The sequence below is a fragment of the Salvelinus sp. IW2-2015 genome, linkage group LG20, assembly GCF_002910315.2.
Source record: "Salvelinus sp. IW2-2015 linkage group LG20, ASM291031v2, whole genome shotgun sequence".
Taxonomy (NCBI): domain Eukaryota; kingdom Metazoa; phylum Chordata; class Actinopteri; order Salmoniformes; family Salmonidae; genus Salvelinus; species Salvelinus sp. IW2-2015.
In genome coordinates, this window is record NC_036860.1 from 18,015,383 (window position 1) to 18,038,070 (window position 22,688).

The 22,688-nt window shown below is 43.9% G+C and overlaps 2 protein-coding genes across 2 annotated transcripts in view; both read right to left on the bottom strand.

Moving 5' to 3' along the window:
- The window catches only part of ca4a (carbonic anhydrase IV a), a 35,329-nt gene extending 30,022 nt beyond the window's left edge, over nt 1-5,307 (bottom strand). Inside the window, exon 1 of the mRNA XM_024013001.2 lies at nt 5,196-5,307. Within this exon, the coding sequence (XP_023868769.1) occupies nt 5,196-5,259 (64 nt within the window). The 5' untranslated portion in view covers nt 5,260-5,307. The remainder of the gene's footprint in view (nt 1-5,195) is intronic.
- Nucleotides 5,308-7,280: 1,973 nt separating this feature from the next.
- The window catches only part of LOC111981628 (phosphatidylinositol-3,5-bisphosphate 3-phosphatase MTMR4-like), a 93,798-nt gene continuing 78,390 nt past the window's right edge, over nt 7,281-22,688 (bottom strand). Inside the window, 9 exon segments of the mRNA XM_024012998.3 lie at nt 7,281-11,939; nt 12,266-12,354; nt 15,184-15,294; nt 15,491-17,117; nt 17,445-17,599; nt 17,963-18,133; nt 18,588-18,773; nt 19,033-19,228; nt 20,068-20,179. Coding sequence (XP_023868766.1) covers nt 11,762-11,939; nt 12,266-12,354; nt 15,184-15,294; nt 15,491-17,117; nt 17,445-17,599; nt 17,963-18,133; nt 18,588-18,773; nt 19,033-19,228; nt 20,068-20,179 — 2,825 coding nt within the window. The 3' untranslated portion in view covers nt 7,281-11,761.

Here is a 22,688-nt window from a genome sequence, read left to right on the forward strand (position 1 = left end):
AATACAATGTTTCATTGGATCAGTCTAAAACTTTGCACATACACTCCACTTCCGGCGCCGATAGAGATGGCAGCCTCGCTTCGCGTTCCTTGGAAAATATGCAGTATTTTGTTTTTTTACGTGTTATTTCTTACATCGGTACCCCGGGTAATCTTAGGTTTCATTACATACAGTCGGGAGGAACTACTGAATATACGATTAACGTCAACTCACCATCGTTCCTACCAGGAATATGACTTTCCCGAAACGGATCCAGTGTTTTGCCTTCCACACAATACAATGGATCTGATCCCAGCCGGCGACCCTGTGGCGTACGCCGAAAAAGGGGAAAACGTGGCGGTCTCGTGTCAGGCTTCGGAGACGGGCACATCGCGCTCCACTCCCTAGCATACTACTCGCAATGTCCAGTCTCTTGACAATAAGGTTGATGAATCCGAGCACGGGTAGCATTCCAGAGAGACATCCAGGATTGCACGTGCTCTGCTTCCAGGAAACATGGCAACTCAAGGGACGCTAACGGAGTCGGTGCAGCCAGCTGGTTTCTCCATGCATCGCGCGACAGAAACAAACATCTTTCCGGTAAGAGAGGGGCGGGGGGGTATGCCTTTTGATTAACGAGAAGTGGTGTGACCATCATAATAACACACAAGAACTCAAGTCGTTCTGTTCACCTGATCTAGAACTCCTCACAATAATGTCGACGCATTATCTACCAAGGGAATTCTCGTCAATCATAATCACAGCGTATACATTCCCCCCAAGCAGACACACGGATGGCCCTGAAGCACTTTATCTGACTCTTTGTAAACTGGAAACCAACACCCTGAGGCTGCATTCATCGTAGCTGGGATTTAACAAGGCCAATCTAAAAACAAAACTCCTAAATTCTATCAGCATATCGATTGTGCTACAGGGCTGGAAAAACACTGGACATTGCTAACTAATTTCCGCGACGCTTACAAGGCCCTCCGCCGCCCCTTTCGGAAAAGCTGACCACGACTCCATTTTGTTGATTCCTGCCTACAAACAGAAACTCAAAAACAAGCTCCCGCGCTCAGGTCTGTTCAACGCTGGTCCGACCAATCTGAATCCACTCGCTTCAAGACTGCTTTCGATCACGCGGATTGGAATATGTTCCGCATCGCGTCCAACAACAATATTGACGAATATGCTGATTCGGTGAGCGAGTTCATTAGGAAGTGCATTGACGATGTCGTACCCACAGCAACGATAAAAAATTCCCAAACCAGAAACCGTGGATTGACGGCAGCATTCGCGTGAAACTGAAAGCGCGAACCATGCTTTTAACCAGGCAAGGTGACCGGAAGCATGACCGAATACAAAATGGTAGCTATTCTCTCCGCAAGGCAATCAAACAGGCTAAGTCTCAGTACAGAGACAAATCGAGTGAAATTCAACAGCTCAGACACAAGAGGTATGTGGCAGGGTCTACAGTCAATCACGGATTAAAAAAGAAAACCAGCCCCGTCGAGGACCAGGATGTCTTGCTCCAGACAGGCTAAACACTTTTTGCCCGCTTTGAGGACAATACAGTGCCACTGACACGGCCCCTACCAAAACTGCGGGCTCTCCTTCACTGCAGCCGAGGTGAGTAAAACATTTAAACGTGTTACCCTCGCAAGGCTGCAGGCCCAGACGGCATTCCGCAGCCGCGTCCTCAGAGCATGCGCGGACCAGCTGGCTGGTGTTTTTACGGACATATTCAATCAATCCTTATCCCAGTCTGCTGTTCCACATGCTTCAAGAGGGCCACCATTGTTCCTGTTCCAAGAAAGCTAAGGTAACTGAGCTAAACGACTATCGCCCCGTAGCACTCACTTCCGTCATCATGAAGTGCTTTGAGAGACTAGTCAAGGACCATATCACCTCCACCTACCGGACACCCTAGACCCACTCCAATTTGCTTACCGACCCAATAGGTCCACAGACGACGCAATCGCAACCACACTGCACACTGCCTCACCATCTGGACAAGAGGAATACCATGTGAGAATGCTGTCATCGATTACAGCTCAGCATTTAACACCATAGTACCCTCCAAACTCGTCATCAAGCTCGAGACCTGGGTCTCGACCCGCCCTGTGCAACTGGGTCCTGGACTTCCTGACGGGCCGCCCCAGGTGGTGAGGGTAGGTAACAACATCTCCACCCCGCTGATCCTCAACACTGGGGCCCCACAAGGGTGCGTTCTGAGCCCTCTCCTGTACTCCCTGTTCACCCACGACTGCGTGGCCATCACGCCTCCAACTCGATCATCAAGTTTGCGGATGACACTCAGTGGTAGGCTTGATCACCAACAACGACGAGACGGCCTACAGGGAGGAGGTGAGGGCCCTCGGAGTGTGGTGTCAGGAAAATAACCTCATACTCAACGTCAACAAACAAAGGAGATGATTGGGGGACTTCAGGAAACAGCAGAGGGACACCTATCCACATCGACGGGTCAGTAGTGGAGAAGGTGGAAAGTTTTAAGTTCTCGGTGTACACATCACGGACAAACTGAATTGGTCCACCCACACAGAGCAGCGTTGTGAAGAAGGCGCAGCAGGCCTCTTCAACTCAGGAGGCTGAAGAAATTCGGCTTGTCACCAAAGCACTCACAAACTTCTACAGATGCACAATCGAGAGCATCCTGTCGGGCTGTATCACCGCATGGTACGGCAACTGCTCCGCCCACAACCGTAGGCTCTCCAGAGGGTAGTGAGGTCTGCAGAACGCATCACCAGGGGCAAACTACCTGCCCTCCAGGCACCTACACCACCCGATGTCACAGGAAGGCCATAAAGATCATCAAGGACAACAACCACCCAAGCCACTGCCTGTTCACCCCGCTATCATCACAGAAGGCGAGGTCAGTAACAGGTGCATCAAAGCAGGGACCGAGAGACTGAAAAACAGCTTCTATCTCAAGGCCATCAGACTGTTAAACAGCCACCACTAACATTTAGCGGCCGCTGCCAACATACTGACTCAACTCCAGCCACTTTAAAAATGGAATTGATGGAAATTATGTAAAAATGTACACTAGCCACTTTAAGCAATGCCACTTAATACAATGTTTACATACCCTACATTACCCATCTCATATGTATATACTGTACTCTATATCATCTACTGCATCTTGCATCTTTATGCAATACATGTACCACTAGCCACTTTAAACTATGCCACTTATGTTTACATACCCTACAGTACTCATCTCATATGTATATACCGTACTCTATACCATCTACTGCATCTGCCATGCCGTTCTGTACCACCACTCATCCATATATCTTTATGTACATATTCTTTATCCTTCACACTTGTGTGTGTGTGTAAGTAGTAGCGTGGAATTGTTAGGTTAGGATTATATGTTGGTTATTACTGCATTGTCGGAACTAGAAGCACAAGCATTTCGCTACACTCGCATTAACATCTGCTAACCATGTGTATGTGACTAATAAAATTTGATTTGATTTGATACACTGCTGCCATCTAGTGGCCAAAATCTAAATTGCTCCTGGGCTGGAATAATACATTATGGCATTTCTCTTGCATTTCAAAGATGATGGTACAAAAAAAATACAAAAAACCACATGGTTTTTCTTTGTATTATCTTTTACCAGATCTAATGTGTTAAAGCTCTAGGTGTCTTGTTATCAGATGCAAAACAAACGTACCATGATCAGTTACGTTTGTCAATGCAATTTTTATCCAAATGGTATGGTATCCAGTTTCAACAGCACCTGCTCTCAACATCTGTAGAGCATGCAGTGTAGCCTGTGCATTACCCATTTCAGCATTCGGGAGATCATGGATTGTGTCGTAATTTTATCAATGAAACTAGGCCTGTAGGATATCTGCGTTCGCCGGGTTAAAGATTTTACGTTTTTACGCAGCGCTTATTCCTGGAGCTCATGCCGCGTCTCGTTGAGTGCTGCGGCAAACACGCACGTTCCTCTCATTGGCTCGCGTTGAACCCCGCATATGATGCAGGTGCACGTGGAAGAATGAATGGGATTGCTTAATATAACGTAGCCTTTTCAAAATACAATTCTAAACACGATATGATGGGCTTCTCGGTTCGTTTTCTTTTAATAGTAGCCCAGAATAATCTACCGGGCATCACTTTGACACCTCAGTGCCGGCACCTTTGGCATATTGATTTGCTGACAGGCAGAGACTCTCACTTTATGTCCTTGAACTCACTGTGCTTTCCTCGTCAGGGGGGGGTGAGAGCCTGCCAGCAATGCCGTGACGCTCGTGAGAAATGCGTGGGAAATCTCTTATCGACAAGGCAGTTAGTTATTGGAGAGAATTTTATGCGCGCGTTTGGAGTGATGACAGTGCGGTGCGTGGAATATGAGCATGTCTTTGATGTTCAAAGCTAGTAGTGGTCATAGGGTACGCTAGTAGCCTACATATAGACTACAAACTTATTTTTTATTTATATTAAATTAGCCAGCGAAGTGTTATCAATTTCATAAATGCTCAAATGGGACACCGGATGATATCTGAAAGGCCGCTCGTGGATCATTGACTTATCATTTTTTAAATGCCAAAACAGGACCTTCCCAAATAAAAGGCCATTTTTGAAGTCTATAACAAAAATATAACAGCTAAAACTGACTTCAACCAATTGCTTGTACTGTTTTATTTGTCGACTTGTACAGCTTTTGATATATCATAGGAAATAAGAAGTAGATGTGTTGCCGTTTAATTAAACGAATCTAAACCCTCAATACAACATCAACAATGTAAATGCAAATGTAAATGTACAACAATGTAAATGCTTTCAGAGGGTAACAATGAGCAGGTGGATCATGCATAAACTTTATCGGCTAGAATGACCAAAGGATGTAAAGTGATCCCCTCACCAAGTTGATGTTATCTGTAATATGCTAGTTTCAACTCAGTGGTAGGAAATGAGAACATTGTCGCATGTTTACTTCAGGGTATTTGATCAATTTAAACTGCAAATAAACATTCTTTTTTTTTTTACATTTGTTTTGAATTTACAATGAGCTCATTTAACTTTTTTCGTTTCTCCCAAATGTATTAAACACCTACATCTTTGTGTCAGTTGACAATTGAAAAATATGCACGAATCTGATTTATTTAATATATAGCCTATACAGAGATTATACCTTTCCTTCTAAATTCCCGAACACAATTAATTGAAATCGACTCACCTGCCCCGGTGCAGATCTTCAAAAAGGATGGCAAAAAAATCTGTACGATTAGATGCCGCTGCATTTTGGAGCGCGTCTCTGTCAGGCTCGAGCAGCGCAGGGGAACACAATGAGTTTGTTATTAAATGTGATCCATTCTTCTTCTAAGGGGGTCTTATACTTTATTAACAGCCCTGGCCCCTCCCCCTCAGGCATTACTTCTAATAAACATCCCAACCGATAACATTTCCTCTAATAGCCTATCAATTGCTCACATATTTACAGAGGTCTTCATTATGAGATTATTTTCAATAATTAATATGCTGGCATTTATTGACAGTTCAACTGTCAGGGGGTATGAGAAGACTGACACTAAACTAACACCGTGCAGGTAGAGATATCTCATTATACAAAGTGACAACTGACCACCTCTGATTACTTAAACATATATCTCTGTGTGTGTGTGTGTGTGTGTGTGTGTGTGTGTGTGTGTGTGTGTGTGTGTGTGTGTGTGTGTGTGTGTGTGTGTGTGTGTGTGTGTGTGTGTGTCCATTGTTCAGAATCTGAGCTATTCCCCCTCTGGAATGATGAGGGTGTGGGTAATATGTTTCCCCATGACCCCTTTATTTAACTGACCTGGATCTGGGTGATAAAACGTAATCTCAGCCATGCAGCATCAACTTGTTTTATGTTAAAGTCCAATTATAAATTCCTCCATCTATATAGAGGATAAAGAGGTTGTCACCTCATCTGATAGTTAATAACTAACTCACACTCACACACACACACAGATACAATTATACTGTAAAAGCCTGATTGTCCACTCTCTGAGACTTGGAAACAAATGAACAGGCTGTTTCACTGCTACAGTACTTTTATTCTGAACACAGTTGCCCCTCAGAGGCCATAAACAGACACACATGCCTGATTCACAATATAGGGCCAACCCGAACTGTACTGTGCCGACTGATGTTTTCTTTTTACATTGTCCTTTTCAATATGGTAGCAACTATGGTGAATGTGAAACCAAGCCAGCGCAGTACAGCTCGGCTAGGTTCGGCTTAGTAGTGTGACATTATTGTAACATTTGAACCACTTACTCCTCAGCCAGGTTATTAGCCTATTGTTTATGTTTTCCATGTTTAACCCTCTTGAAATAACCTAAAATATGTTACTGCTTGCCATTCCTATTAGTGTGAGTATTTTGAATAGTAGTGGAAGGCTTATAAGTGGACATGGGATTTTAGAGATGAGAGAAGTCATATTAGAGTTGTGAGTTGAATGCCATGTATGAATGTAAACATCTCCTACCTCCGAACACTGTCAGAAAATGACATTAAGTAATTTCTTACAAAGCATTCTGTGACGAAACACAGCCTGTGTGGGGGCCTTATTACTGTACTGTGTCAATGCCATACTGTAGTAGACATACAGAAGGAAAGGTATTAACTTCAGCCCACCACCATCTTGTGGTCAATTTGGAAAATACAGGAAATTCTTTCTCACTAGGATATGCCATGGCCGGTGGGAACTCTGTCAGTAGCACAGTATCCATGTGAAATTTAAAAAAACAGGGTCCAAGGGACATTTATAATCAACTGCAGACTGCCAATATCTCTCAACTGATATCAACCGAAAATGACATATCCCATCCAATTCATTCTCAGGCCATCTTGCCTCCTCAGTAAGACTACTGGCATTTCAGCACCTTATCCAGTGTCTGAGGCTACAACAAGTACAAGACCTCGCCAACTAGAATGTGCAATATGAAGTTAACTAATTAACTATCCTTAAACCAATATAAATGTCATTTGAATGATGATGTCCATGTCCTTGATATAGTTACCTTTTGAGGGATGGCAAGAGATCTCCACTCCACATGCCAGCCTCCTGTCTGGGACCTGGATGGGTAGAGAGGGCCAGGTGGTGGTAGTCTGAACTCAAATCCTGTTTCGCAGCCTGCCCAAAGGTGGCTGCTTGCCCAAAGGTGAACTATTTACAATGCTCAATCATACTTCTGAAGCAGGTGGGCACCGAAAAGCTTTGTCTGAAGATAATATTACGCCATAAAAACATCAAACAGAGAATGGAGATGGGAAGCACATCCATGATATAGATAATCTTTTTTATTTTAACCCTTGACCTTTTACAGTGCATTTAATTTGTTTACACAATTATTTGCTAAGTGACAGGTTTTAGCCACTTGTACAGAATCAGATAACTATGCATATCTGGGTTCCACAACCTCCTCGTTAAGGTTTTGCCTTAATCAACATCGTGTGAAAAGACCCCAAAAGTTATTATGCAATGGATAACCATGACAACCATACAAACTCAATATTTAATTTAAATCTTTAAATCTTCAGTTCATTCTTTTACAAACAAACAAATCAATCTCATTATCTAATGGACATGTCCCTGTTCTGATATTTAAATAATTTCCATGTTGTTAAAGCAGCTATCTGTACCATTAAATCAAACCAAGCAGTGGCCAGTTAGTTAACCTGCTGTCGTCTCCATGAGAAATGCTTTCAAAAATAAAAATACCAAAATAAAGAAAATATGGCACTATTGTGTCAAGGAACGCACATTAGACGAAACAAACACAGAGCTTTTTGCAATCGAACAATTTGTTGGAACCACAGCCAAACTCCGGCACGGCATCCAAACTTATTTAGCTACGTTCCACAACAGTGTCAGTTCATTTTGGAAACATGACAAACTCAGTTTACTGTAAGTACAGGAAATAAAGAAATAGCACTTTAGTACATTCTCTGGAGTCTTTTTAATGCCGGGTACTAATTTCTGAGACAGGAACCTGACAAGGAGGATGATCGAACGATTGATCGAACAATCAATCAAAAGACGAGGGTTGAGCAGTCAATCAAAACAGGACAATGTTACTGTACATCAACATCAAGCCCTTCTCAAACATCACTGTAGAAATACAGTACCAGTCAAACGTTTGGACACACCTACTCATTCCAGGGTTTTTCTTTATTTTTACTATTTTCTATATTGCAGAATAATAGTGAAGATCAAAACTATTAAAAAACATATGGAATCATGTAGTCACCCAAAAAGTGTTAAACAAATCATAATATATTTTTTATTTTTTATTATTCAAAGTAGCCACCTTTTGCCTTGATGACAGCTTTGCACACTCTTGGCATTCTCTCAACCAGCTTCATGAGGTAGTCAGGAATGCATTTCAATTAACAGGTGTGCCTTGTTAAAAGTTAATTTGTGTAATTTCTTTCCTTCTTAATGCGTTTGAGCCAATCAGTTGTGTTGTGACAAGGTAGACAGGTACAAGGTACACAGAAGATAGCCCTATGTGGTAAAAGACCATGTCCATATTATGGCAAGAACAGCTCAAATAAGCAAAGAGATATGACAGTCCATCATTACGTTAAGACATGAAGGTCAGTCAATGCGGAACATTTCTTCAAGTGCAGTTGCAAAAACCATCAAGCGCTATGATGAAACTGGCTCTCATGAGGACCACCACAGGAAAGGAACACACAGAGTTACTTCTGCTGCAGAGGAGAAGTTCATTAGAGTTACCAGCCTCAGAAATTGCAGCCCAAATAAATAGTTCAAGTAACATAGTTCAAGTAACAAACACATCTCAACATCAACTGTTGAATCAGGCCTTCATGGTCGAATTGCTGCAAAGAAACCACTACTAAATGACACCAATAATAAGAAGAGACTTGCTTGGGCCTAGAATCATGAGCAATGGACATTAGACCAGTGGAAATCTGTCCTTTGGTCTGATGAGTCCAAATTTGAGATTTTTGGTTCCAACCGCCGTGTCTTTGTGAGACGCAGAGAAGGTGAACGGATGATCTCCGCATGTGTGGTTCCCACCATGAAGCATGGAGGAGAAGGTGTGATGGTGTCGGGGTGCTTTGTTGGTGACACTGTCTGTGATTTATTTAGAATTCAAGGCACACTTAACCAGCATGGCTACCACAGCATTCTGCAGCGATTCGCCATCCCATCTGGTTTGCGCTTAGTGGGACTATCATTTGTTTTTCAACAGGACAATGACCCAACACAACTCCAGGCTGTGTAAGGGCTATTTGACCAAGAAGGAGAGTGATGGAGTGCTGCGTCAGATGACCTGGCCTCCACAATCACACAACCTCAACCCAATTGAGATGGTTTTACTATGAGCTGGACCGCAGAGTGAAGAAAAAGCAGCCAACAAGTGCTCAGCATATGTGGGTACTCCTTCAAGTTTGTTGGAAAAGCATTACAGGTGAAGCTGGTTGAGAGAATGCCAAGAGTGTGCAAAGCTGTCATCAAGGCAAAAGGTGGCTACTTTGAAGAATCAAATATAAATATATTTGGATTTGTTTAACACTTTTTTGGATACAACATGATTCCATATGTGTTATTTCATAGTTTTGATGTCTTTACTATTATTCTACAATATAGATAATAGTAAAAATAAAGAAAAACCATTGAATGAGTAGGTGTGTCCAAACTTTTGACTGGTACTGTGTACTCCATTATTCAAAACCCCTCCATCCATCCCTCCCTCTCCCATCAGCTAACAGCCATCAAGTGCTTTCTAGTGATCTTTCAAGTCATACTCTATGACAACATTGCAGAAATCCCTCTATTTGGAAACGCGGAAACAACTTTCCTTGTCTGGATGGTTAGCCATTCTATTATAATTTTTTAAAGACTCCTCTGATCAGGTGCATATATATCCGAATGACAATTATTTATCTGTGATAAACCTTTCTCGATACAAATAGTGGGGTACCTCTAATGTTAAAACCGTTGAGACAGGAATTGAGAATAGCTTTGATAAAGGCAGAACCACATTAACTGTGCATATTATATATTTTTTTAAATAACACATTGCAGGAATGAAAAAGTACACAACCCACCTAATGTGCATTAACATAAACAGTAACACTTGTCATAACATGGTCATAACAGTCATGACCCATATATTTACACCTGTTGTGACATCTATTTCGTTATTTTATGACTGGTTATGACACCTACAAGTGTCACAACTAAAAAAAAAATGTAATACTTTTTTCCCTGACAAGATGTTTCCTTTCGTTTGAATGTTTGTTTCTTGAAACCTTTGTTGTTGTAATGAATTCTTTACAGTCATGTTATTTTTCATCATATTTTAAATAACTTGTAAAAAAAAATAACCTTTGACACTGTCATGAAGCATTATGACCACTCTGTGTCACTTTACTTGGACTGAGAAAATACACTTTATGACACTGTCAAGAAGCATTATGACCATCATAATCATATAAGCCAGATATGCTCATTTACATCCCCTTTATATCAGTCAAAAAGAATGTGTCTTGTCCTGCTCCTGAAATCTTCTCCTGCATTCATCCAGTCATCAGCATTGGCCAACTTAAAAATATATACATAACATCACAACCAGCCATAAAATAACTACTGTGGTAGGTTTTGTGCGTTTTTACTCTTATGTAGGTGTCATAACCAGCCATAAAATAACACAATATATGTCACAACAAGTCTAAATATGTGTCATGAGTGTTATGACCCTATTATAACAGGTTATGACAAGTTATGTCAGCTGTTATGACATATGAAATGGTTATGACCATGTCATAACGTGTTATGATGCTGGGTGTCAAGTGTTACCACATAATCAAATATTATCGTCAGTCTTCCAGTTACTCCAACACACTTGTCCATTTCATTTCTAACATTTACATTCAAGCTCCACAAAAAGATACAACAGCAAGTAAACAGCAGATTTCTCCCTTTCGCTCGAGTTTGGTCTCAAATTCCCTTAAATACACAAACAGCTTGTAGTGCACAAAATAATAAGAATACAAAATTAGACTTAAATACTGTAGCAGCATTTTTTATTTTTCTTGTTAAAGTTGTCATCAGCCTCCATTTAACAGGTAAAGGCTTTGGAGTCCCCAACACTTGGGAGGGCAAGAGATTGTCCTTGGAGGCGAGTAGGTGGGTGTGTGTGTGTGTGTGTGTGTTTCGGGCGGGGAGGCACATTATGGGGTGGTTGGTTGGTGTGTGTGAGAGGGATGCGCTAGAATGGGGGTGGACATTCAGGTAGGTTTGAGATGGAGCTACAGGAGCAGGGGGGTGGCATGGGGCATCAGGGGGTATCTGAGGCACCAGTGGAGAACAATAGCCCCAGGGCAGGGCAGCAGGACGCTGCAGCCTTCCTTCCAGGCTGGAAATGTGTTAGACCAAAAGGGGTTCAACTCAGTGGGATAGCCTCCATAACAGCTCTTCCTCATCCATCTCCCTCACTCAGTTAATTCACTGTCATCCCCTATCCTCTTCCACTCCTCAGTCAGTCTCTCATCCCCAGTGGTCAGTGGCCTCTCTCCATTCTCAAGTTTTGCCTCCCTGCCACAGAGCAACCACAAGTCCTCCTCATCTTCCCACACAGCCAAGACCAGACCATGTTAGGGTAGTAGGAGCAGGGCACATGGCTCAAGCTGATCCAAGAAGCTGCTCATCCAGGTCCTAACCGGGCCAAACTGAACTAGGCCAGGCCAGACTGAGCCAGCACAGTAAGGGGCTCCCTCTCCTGTCTCTCAGCTGGAGGCTGTGGCGATGGGCTTCTTGAGCTGCTGGCTGCAGATCTCTCTGTTCCTAGCCTCCAGCAGCAGGTCATAGCAGATGTTACACACTAAGACAGGGTCGTACAGCTGCTGGTCTGGGATGGGCAGCTTCAGGTGGCAGCAGTCTTTACAGAACACATTGCCACAGTTCCTAAAGGAGGGAAAAGGGCAAACAGAGTCAACAACTAGATTCACATTTTAGTCATTTAGCAGATGCTCTTATCCTGAGAGTGCATTCAACTAAGATAGGAAAAACAACCAACTTTCTTCAAAACAGCTGATCTGCAACTAGATTCACTAAAGATGCAAGGGATGTCGTACGTGCTGCTAAGTCTTTTTTAAATCTCAAATCACGGTTGGTGTGGTATAAAATCTGCTGTGCGTTGAAGGTTTATGCTATGTTTATTATCCTACACTTTACATTTTAATTTCTTGATTAATGCATACATTAGTGATCAATGGTAAAGCTAAACAAACCTGCAGTGATGACGTCGCTTGGCCATCCAGAACTCACAGTCACAGTTGAAACAATGGGAGGCCATGTGATCGGGCACCCACCTGGTGACCTGCAGATACACGCATTTCTATTAGAACAGTGTGTGACACATACAGTGCTTTCAGAAAGTATTCACACCCCTTGACTTTCTCCACATTTTGTTGTGTTACAGCCTGAATTTAAAATGGATTAAACAGAGTTTGTTTTGTCACTGGCCTACACTCAATACCCCATAATGTCAAAGTGGAATTCTGTTTTTCAAAATGTTTACAAATTAATAAAAAATGAATAGCTGAAATGTGACGTGTTTCAGGAAACTAGGCGTATGTCACAAGTCACGACTTCACAGAGAGCCATTAGAATTTTAAAAAAAAATCAAAATGCGTTTTTTGGGCAGAAATGCCTTCTGGAACATGTGAACTTTCATTTGCCTTAATAACAAACTTGTATGCCATCTTTAAATATGAATACAATTGTTAAATTCCGAGCCATGTTGGTTAAGACACAGAAAAAGCCAGAAACCTTTTCACTAGCCATAATTGGCTGAGATAATGAGTGGGCTGGACATGCCGAGAGAGGAGTTAGGATTGTTCTGCCATATAGAAGGCTTCTGTCTATTTGAGCTGGTCAGTCTGTGTTGGTAATCCTGTTGAATGTGGCTTTAAAAAAAAACAAATTGTGTAGTGGAGCTGCATAAGTGTTGCTCTCCACTTTCTGGAGGATCGAGATTTGAAATCAGCGGAATTAGAGTATGATAGCAAAAGAGATGGAGAAAATACCTGTTTCCGGATTACATCTTCAAACTAAGGGCAACCGTGGCATGGCATCCGTGACAGGGAGACATGTCCATCATGCATGATGATGTATACAGGTAAGATAGTCTAGCTAGCTACATTTTCATATGTTACATGTTTATAATTTTGACAGAATGTAGTTTCATTTCAAGCTAAAGTGTACTGTTAGCTAGCTAGCTAACATTAGCTGGCTGGCTCCCTAGCTAACGTTACGTGTATGACGTTATTATTCGTATCCCAGAACCGTTTGCTTTGCTAGTTAGAGCCTAATTTTAGCTGAAATTGTTGCCAGCAGAGCTGGTTAGGCTATTTTCATGTTATCCAGAGGTAAACAAATGTCTGGAACTAAAGCTTAAGAGGGTGTGAACGATGCTGAATGGGTGTAGACAAAGAGGAGCTCTTCACTACATACCAAAACATTCAAAGGCCATTTTCTCAAAAGTGAGTTTACAAGTTTAACAACTTTCAAAGCAGAATTACTTTCCCGTTGTTCCTCAAAAATGCAGTGTATGATTTACCATTTTGTAGTCTCCACTTTTATCAATGTAAAATACACAATTTTACATTTTGCTTCATAAGACCAAATCCAGTTGGTGAGTCACAAATGTCTTGAGTCAATAAGTATTCAACCCCTTTGTTATGGCAAGCCTAAATAAGTTCTGGAGTAAAAATGTGCTTAACAAGTCACATAATAATCTCTGTGCAATAATAGTGTTTAAACTGATGGATTTTTACATGGATGTTTTTATTATGCTAATTAGATTTTCACGGGTGCACGGACATCAACATTACAGGGTTAACATGATTTTTGAACGACTATCTCATCTCTGTACCCCACACATTCAATTATCTGTAAGGTCCCTCAGTCAAGCAATGAATTTTCAAACACAGTTTCAACCACAAAGACCAGGCAGGTTTTCCAATGCCTTGCAAAGAAGGTCACCTATTGGTAGATGGCTAAAAATAAAAAAGGCAGATACTGAATATCCCTTTGAGCATGGTGAAGTTATTAATTACACTTTGGATGGCATATCAATAGACCCAGTCACTACAAAGATACAGGTGTCCTTCCTAACTCAGTTACCGTAGAGGAAGGAAAGGGCTCAGGGATTTCACCAGTTACAGAGTTTAATGACTGTGATAGGAGAAAACTGAAGCTGGATCAACAACATTGTCGTTACTCCATAATACTAGCCTAATTGAGAGTGAAAAAAGGAAGCCTGTACAGAATAAAAATATTCCAAAACATGCATCCTGTTTGCAACAAGGCACTAAAATAATACTGTAAATAAATTGGCAAAGCAGTTAACTTTTTGTCCTTAATACAAAGTGTTATGTTTTGGGCAAATCCAATTAAACACTACTGAGTACCACTCTTGATATTTTCAATTATAGTGGCGGCTGCATCGTGTTATGGGTATGCTTGTAATCGTTAAGGACTGGGGAGTTTTTTAGGATTAAAAAATGGTAGGGAGCTGGCCAAATCAGGCCAAATCTACACTGAAGTTACTTACCAAGAAGTCAGAGTCTCCGAGTTACAGTTTTGACTTCAATCTACTTGAAAATCTATGGCAAGATTTGAAAGATCTGAAAATGGTTGTCTAGCAATGATCAACAACTAATTTGACTGTGCTTGAACATTTTTGAAAAGTATAATGGGCAAATCTTGCACAATCCGGGTGTGGAAAGCGCTTAGACTCACAGTAGTAATTGCTGTCAAAGATGCTTCTACAAAGTATTGACTCAGGCGTGTGAAAACTGATGTACTGTAAATGAGATATTTCGGTATTTAATTTATAATAAAATAGCAAAAATGTTAAAAAATATATGTTTTCACTTTGACATTATAAGGTATTGTGTGTAGATKGGTGAATTATTTGTATTTATTTTTATCCATTTTGAATTCAGGCTGTAATAACAAAATGTGGAATAAGTCAAGGGATATGAACACTTTCTGAAGGCACTGTACGTATCTGGGGCAGAAAGGTAGAAAGATGAGTGGGAGAGGAGAGGCTGTAGTATACAGTGTAGTATAGGGTTAGGGTTATTTATAAGAAGCAGTAGAGAGAGAGAGAAACCTGAAGCAGACTACGAGGGACGCTGACCTCTGTGTCCTTCTGCTCCACTCTGTCCCAGCTGCCCTCGGAGAAACAGTCCTCGCTGTGATCCGACAGACTTTCCTCCTCGTCACTATCGTCTGACTCACGCAGACACGTCTGGGAACAGACAGGTCAATATGAGAGGGAGGGAGACAGGTTGAGAGCGAGAGACATACAGTATGTTGAGAGAGAGCGAGAGAGACACTGTTCCATACCTTTTTTCACTTTCATAATTTCACAGTACAGTAATAATACATTGGGGGTTTATCAACACTGGGTTACTGTTTAAAGTCTACATGTGAGAGTTACTCACAATGTCGTCCTCGTAGTCGACGTCAGGCTCAGAGGGCGGCATGCCGTACTGTCTCTCCAGCCTCATCTGCAGCTGGCGCACCTGTCTCCTCAGCACTTCCACTTCCTGTTTATATCCCGCCTCGATCTGCCTGAGACGCTGCTGCACCGCGTCCATGGGCACCGGCAGCCCGTCATCATCCAGGTAGGCCGGGGGGGGCTGGGAGGGCGGGGAGAAGGGAGAGGCTGGTAAGAACTGGCGGGTTGAAGAGGTGGGTGGAGTGCTGGTGCTGGTTTGGCTGCAGATGGCAGCATAGCCTGAGCTGCTTCTGACTGCAGAGAGCCAGCCTGACCCTGACTGGACTGTGCTGGAGCTGGCTGGGGCTGGAGCCGGGCCACGGACCCTTTCCTCCTTCTCCTTTCGGCAGCACTGCGAACCTCCGTTAGGCAACCCGTTGGACACGGCCATGCCCTGGGCACGGAGCAGCTTGCCAGCCAGGCGTCGACTCTGGTAGGCGGTGGGCTGGAGGGCCTGACAGAAACCTGAGGAGAGATTAGCTGGGAGGCCAGACTGGCTGGCTGCGGTGTTGCAGGCGGACTGGACCAGGCCCTGGACACTCTCCCAGTGGGAGCCCAGGAGAGACAGCTCCTCACTGACACTCAGTTGGCTCTGGGAGACCGGGTGTCGCACCGCCACTACCTGGCTGTTGTCAACAGGGGGCACTGTAGATGCGGAGGCCATTGCTACTGTTGGTACTGCTACAACACATTCTCTCAAAGGCACCAACTCTCTACCACTCACAACCCCTGTCCTCTTCCCTTCTCTCTCCGCTCCCTGGGCCTGGGACTGGGTCTGGGCCTGGGGTAAGGCCCACTCTGGGGCCCGGGTCTGGCCCAGACTTTCTTTCCTGCTGTGGGACGGTGTTGGTGGGGCCTCTGCTTTGTCCGTGAGGGTCTCTGTGGAGTCTTCCATGGCCATAGGGAATAAAGGAACTAGCTGCTCGAGGGCCGGCAGCTCTGCAGAAGCTGAGTGTCTGTTCTGGAGGCTATTGGTGATAGGCCCATTCAGAACAGCTGCCGGTAGTGGGCCCTTCCAGGCAGGTGGGGAAGGTAGGCGTGCTTCTGCTGCCCGGGCAGGGTGGGTAGTGACCTCAGCAGTCCTGTAGTGGCTGTCAGCCGCCTGTTGTGGCAAGGGAGGGGGAGGGCAATGGGGGCTGGTAGTCTGGAGGTGGGAATGGAGGAGAATGGGTGTGGGCAGGGGGAGAGGGGGGGGATGGGGGAAGCCCTTCTCCAGAGTGACAGGGGGGAGGGGCAGGGAGGGCAGAGGTTGTGTCGTCAGACAAATCTCCTCACTCAACTCCTCCTCAAAGCCCTCTTCCCTTGGCTCCATCTCCAGTGGTGTGGTAGGAGGAGTCTGAGTGACAGGCTCCACCTCCGAGTCATTGTCGTCCAATCCCGTGTCAGGGCTGACGTCCTCGGGGCTATCGGGTTCGGCCCCTCCTCCTATAGCAGCCATAGGCTCCAACCCATGGGCAGTACGGCCCTCCTGGCAGTGCTTGTTGAGGTTGGGGTCGCTGGAGGTGCGGGTGAGGGCCATCCCGTTCTCACAGGCCGACACCAGGCTGTCCATGGAGCGAGACTTAGGAAGCCTGCACAAAGGGGAAAAAATACCAATCTCAAGTTGACGGAGCTTCCCTCATCTGTGAGCTTCCTTCTGTACCACTAGAGAGCAGGCATGATCTGAGCAACACTAGAGATGTAAGATAGTGAACCAAGCACACCTTCAGTTTTCACCACAAGCCTGTTCCCTCCTTATTTAATAAGCCTTGAAAAGAGAGAGCTCAGAGCAATACAAGGAATACAAGTAGCACGACGATGGCTTGAGATAAGTAAATGGTCTTACGAAAACACTAATGGACTGTATTGATGACTAGAGACCGAGATGGAAGAATGGAGTGGGTAAGGGATAGCCCCACCTGTCGAGAGATCGTGAGGTGAGCTCATCTCCCTGTGCGCAGGGGCACAGGTAGAGCTCCATGGCGTCCTCGGCAGCGGTGCAGGGGGAGGAGGTGGGCAGGTAGACGGCCGTCCACAGCTGCAGGGCCCGGGTGTGGCACACCGGCTGCAGCACCTGGACACAGGGGACAGGGAGGAGAGGACCAAGGGGCAGAGGTCAATAAAAGACAAACACATAAATTACGTTTTGTCTCAGTAAATCCATATAAAAGTTGCCGATATCATTTTTTTATGCATTAATCTTGTATATTTGGATGAGAGCATCTTTCCTTTCTTTTAAAGGTCAACAAGAGTATCAAAAAGCTCCACTCATTACCGACACACTATGATCCTGGGCGTCATCAGAAGTGTATTGGACATTGGAAAGATTGACACCTTGTGTCTCAATATGAAAATGGAGGAGAGGGGAGGAGATAATGAGGATAGGATAGAACAGAAGTGAATAGAAAAGAAAAACGTGACCGTAGAGGTAGGTTACCATATCATGACAGGGAATATAAAGGAAGTTCTGGAAGTTCTTGTTGCCGGTGCGGAGCAGAGACCAGATGGAGCAGGTGCGTTTGTAGATGTTGCGGGCCTCTCTCTCCCACCTGTTGTTACACAGGAACGTCCCGTACAGACACGAGTATGTGTGCTGAACCAGCTTGACCTGGGGGAGAGGAACACAACACAACATAGTTAGCCCTACACACATTCCTTACAATACATACAACAGTACACTCTTAACAAAGAGTACAAAGGTATATATAGTTAGACCTTTACAATGGCTTTTTCTCAGTCCTTACACAGCATACAATACTGTATGTACACTTTAAGACACAATACACATAATACTGTATTCAAAGGTTACTGTCTGATACCTCTTATGTACAAACGTTAAATAAATCTTTAAGACATGTCCTATGCCAACAGAAGAGTAGTAAAAAGTGCCAGGTAGAAAGAGCTTCTAGAGGTAGAAAGAGAGAGAAGGTGAAGGCAAAGAGAAAGAGAAAGAGGAGAGAAAAAGAGAGACGAGGGCAAAGAGAGAGAAGAGAATGAAAAGGAAAGTGAGAAAGAAAGAAATTGAAAAGGAGAGGTGGCTAAGTGTAGCCTACTGTACATACCAAGAATGCCTCGTTGAACTCGAAGAAGCAGGGGAACTGTTTGAGTAGCTGGTGAACACAGTCTAGCCACTGTAGGAAGACAGGACACTTCTCACTCACATCATCAGCACTCTCCTGGTGACCGCAGCGATCGCCAAACTTATGACCGTAGTCCAACCACTCTGTCTCCACCAGTACCTGGAAACCCTGTGGATTGGGGGGGGGGGGGGGGGGGGGGGGGGTTCAGTTGTGTTTCTCACACCATGGCATAAAAAAGGTGTGTGTGTGTTTTTGGTAAATTCAAAAGGGTGTGCGAAACAATTGGTAATACCATGAACTTTCACTATCAAAATGTAACAAAACCTGATATTTGCTGCATCAGTGTTAGTCTTAGTGACCACAGTATCCTAAGGGCCAGGGGTCAGAACGTGTCAGAGAGTGAGTGTGAGTGTGTATGTGTGTCTACCTCTAGTGTCCTATAGAAGGGGTCCAGCAAGATCTTGGCAAGAGCCACAATCTGTGGGGTGCGGTCCCACCCGTCTGAACAATGCACCAGGGCAGGACGTCCCTCCCTTTCCACCGCAGAGCACACTAGAGTGGCAGCCTTCAGCATGACGGATAGGTGCTGCAGCCAACGGGTGCTCTCCAGAGCAGAAAGCCAGCTGGGAATACACAAGCCAAGGAGGGACCAATCAGAACAGGTCTAGAGGTTTTAGAATGTATTCTGAGGGAGGTAAATAAATAACGATGGGTTGAGTAAGCGGAGGTAACCCTGAGGACACCGGGGAGGGGGGTGTGGCAGGGGGAAGTGAAGCCCCTGACCTAGATCTGTAATGGGCTCTCTCATTTTAAAATGAGATGCAAGGAGACAGTCACACACAAAAGACCTGGGACAATTATTTGAAATCTTTCAAGTACTTAGAGCATTTTCTTTAGCCTAACCTAGAATGCCAGGTGGGTAGTGTTTGCCCTTTAGGGACTCTTCTATATACTATATACTATTTGAAATTATTTAAAATACTTGAACTGTGCTTTTATTGCATCCATTGTCTGTCACAATGGATGCAATAAAAAGCACAGTTCAAGTATTTTAAATAATTTCAAATAGTATTTTAAGACAGGTTTGAGAGAGAGAGACACACACCACCCAACACACAACACCACACACACACACACACAAACACACACACACACACACCACACACACACACACACACCACACCACACACACCAACACACACACACACCACACACCCACACCAACAACACACACACAACACCAACAAACAACACACAAACACAAACAATTCACAAACGACATTTCAACATCAGACACGACAGCTTGGCCCTGCCCAGCGGGATTGGGGCTGGATTGTGGCTGGCTGCATTCCCCTTCTCCCTGTGGTGTAACCTTACTGAGGCCTGGAGAAGGGAATGATGGGATGAAAGGAGAAAGAGATGGATGGAGGGAGGGAGAGAAATGTCAGAGGGATCCACTTACTTCCCAGGGTCGGGGATCTGGCTACAGACTGTTCGGAGGGACTGGAAGCTGTTCCTAATGGAGTGGATGTTGGCCATGCCCATGAACATCACCTCACAGTTAGGGTAATACTCTGAAAACAAAAACATCCAGATAAACAAAAACATAATCACTCAGACTACAGTTAGGGTAATATTAGGAAACACACAGGAACAGACACACAATAACTTCAGTCACATGGGGTATTAGTACCCTGCAGACACACAAAGACAAAAATATCATCAGTCAGAATAAAACGCCAAGTACAATCTTTACTGCTTAGGGAGAGTGAGCTGTAAAGATGATTGATTGCGGTTGTGTTCAAGCTCAGAACAGGTGATTTGACAGATTGACAGGTCTGCATGTCAACAAGACCAATGTGAGCGGCTCATGACAGCATCTCCCAGAGAGAGAAATAGACCCACAGTATAGGGCCATGTCATGTTACGCCTCTGCCTTTTGTTTTAAGACGGTCATAATATGGATCATTTAGCTATTTGATATTGAATTTTAGGACCCCTTTAGGCATAAAAAATAAATACCCTAAAAATATTTTATAAAATATTGAAATTGGCCTTTACTACTATAGCCCAGTGAAATACATTGAATAACACATTAATAAATGGGAAAAAATACAGTCCCCCCAAAATATCATAAGAAACAAGGTTTTGAAGTGTTTGTCCTATATCTAGGAGATATATGAAAGCTCAGGAAATATATATTTTTCTCACACATATTTAACCCCTTTTTTGGGTATGCAAAAAAACAACCTTCATCCACTCATTTCTTTACCAGTACCGGTTACCTTCAGACGAGTCCCCTGATACTTTTGGGGGGTCGTAAGAGCAACACCATCATGTTCGTGAGAGTCTCCTCTTTCTATAGAATGATCATAATAGTAGATCAAACTGTTCGGACGCTACAGATGTTTTTGTGTGAAGATGGATTTTCAGGATGTCTCATGGTCTGACAAACATCGCTCTAGCTCTGCCATCTTTCAACGCAGATGCGGAAGTGCAACATCGGCAGATTCAAAAAACATATTTCTAGCTGAAATTGACGGATTTTGATGGGATTTTTTTTATTATGTTACTTAGATTGGGGGGACTCTAGGGGGTTATAATACATTATTTTTGTCAAATATGACTGGAGTTTAGCCAATATACAGTACCGGAAATTATTCAGATCCCTTGACTTTTTCCTCTTTGTTACGTTACAGCATTAATCTAAAATGGATTAAAGAAAAACAAATCCTCATCAATCTACACACAATACCCCATAATGACAAAGCGAAAACAGGTTTTTCGCTTTGCAAATGTATTAAATATAAAAAACTTGAAATACCTTATTTACATAAGTATTCAGACCCTTTGCTATAAGACTCGAAATTGAACTCAGGTGCATCCTGTTTCGATTGATCATCCTTGAGATGTTTCTACAACTTCATTGGAGTCCACCTGTGGTAAATTAAATGAATTGGACATGATTTGGAAAGGCACACACCTGTCTATATAAGGTCCCACAGTTGACAGTGCATGTCAGAGCAAAAACCAAACCATGAGGTCGAAGGAATTGTCCGTAGAGCTCTGAGGCAGGATTGTGTCGAGGCACAGATCTGGGGAAGGGTACCAAAACATTTATGCAGCTTTGAAAGTCCCCAAGAACACAGTGGCCTCCATTCTTAAATGGAAGAAGTTTGGAAGCACCAAGACCCTTCCTAGAGCTGGCCGCCCGGCCAAACTGAGCAATCGAGGGAGAAAGGCCTTGGTCTTTGCTCACTCTGACTCTAGACTTCCTCTGTGGAGATGGGAGAACCTTCCAGAAGGACAACCATCTCTGCAGCACTCCACCAAACACCCCTTTATGGTAGAGTGGCCAGGCGGAAGCCACTCCTCAGTAAAAGGCACATGACAGCCCGCTTGGAGCTTGCCAAAAGGCACCTAAAGACTCTCAGAACATGAGAAACAAGATTCTCTGGTCTGATGAAACCAAGATTGAACTCTTTGGTCTGAATGCCAAGCGCAACGTCTGGAAGAAACCTGGCACCATCCCTACGGTGAAGCATGGTGGTGGCAGCATCATGCTGTCGGGATGTTTTTCAGTGGCAGGGACTGGGAGACCAGTCAGGATCGAGGAAGAGATTGATGAATGCAGCGCTCAAGGGTGTGTGGTTTCAGTTTACAAGAGTCAGATGAAGTTCGTTCAGGGCCAACGATGTGTCTGCTTGGGGGGGAATATATACGCTTGTGATTATAATCGAAGAGACAATTCCCTTGGTAGATAAAGCTTGGCCACCCGTATTTGAGGAGGTTTCTCCCATTCTTCTCTCCAGGTCCGCTCAAGCTCTGTCAGGTTGGATGGGAGCGTCGCCGCACAGCTATTTTCAGGTCTCTCCAGAGATGTTCAGTCGGGTTTCAAGTCTGGGCTCTGGCTGGGCCACTCAAGGACATTCAGAGCCTTGTCCCAAAAACCACTCCTGCGTTGTCTTGGCTGTGTGCTTAGGTCGTTGTCCTGTTGAAGGTGAACCTTCACCCCGTCTGAGTCCTGAGCACTCTGGAGCAGGTTTCATCAAGGATCTCTGTACTTTGCTCCGTTCATTTTTT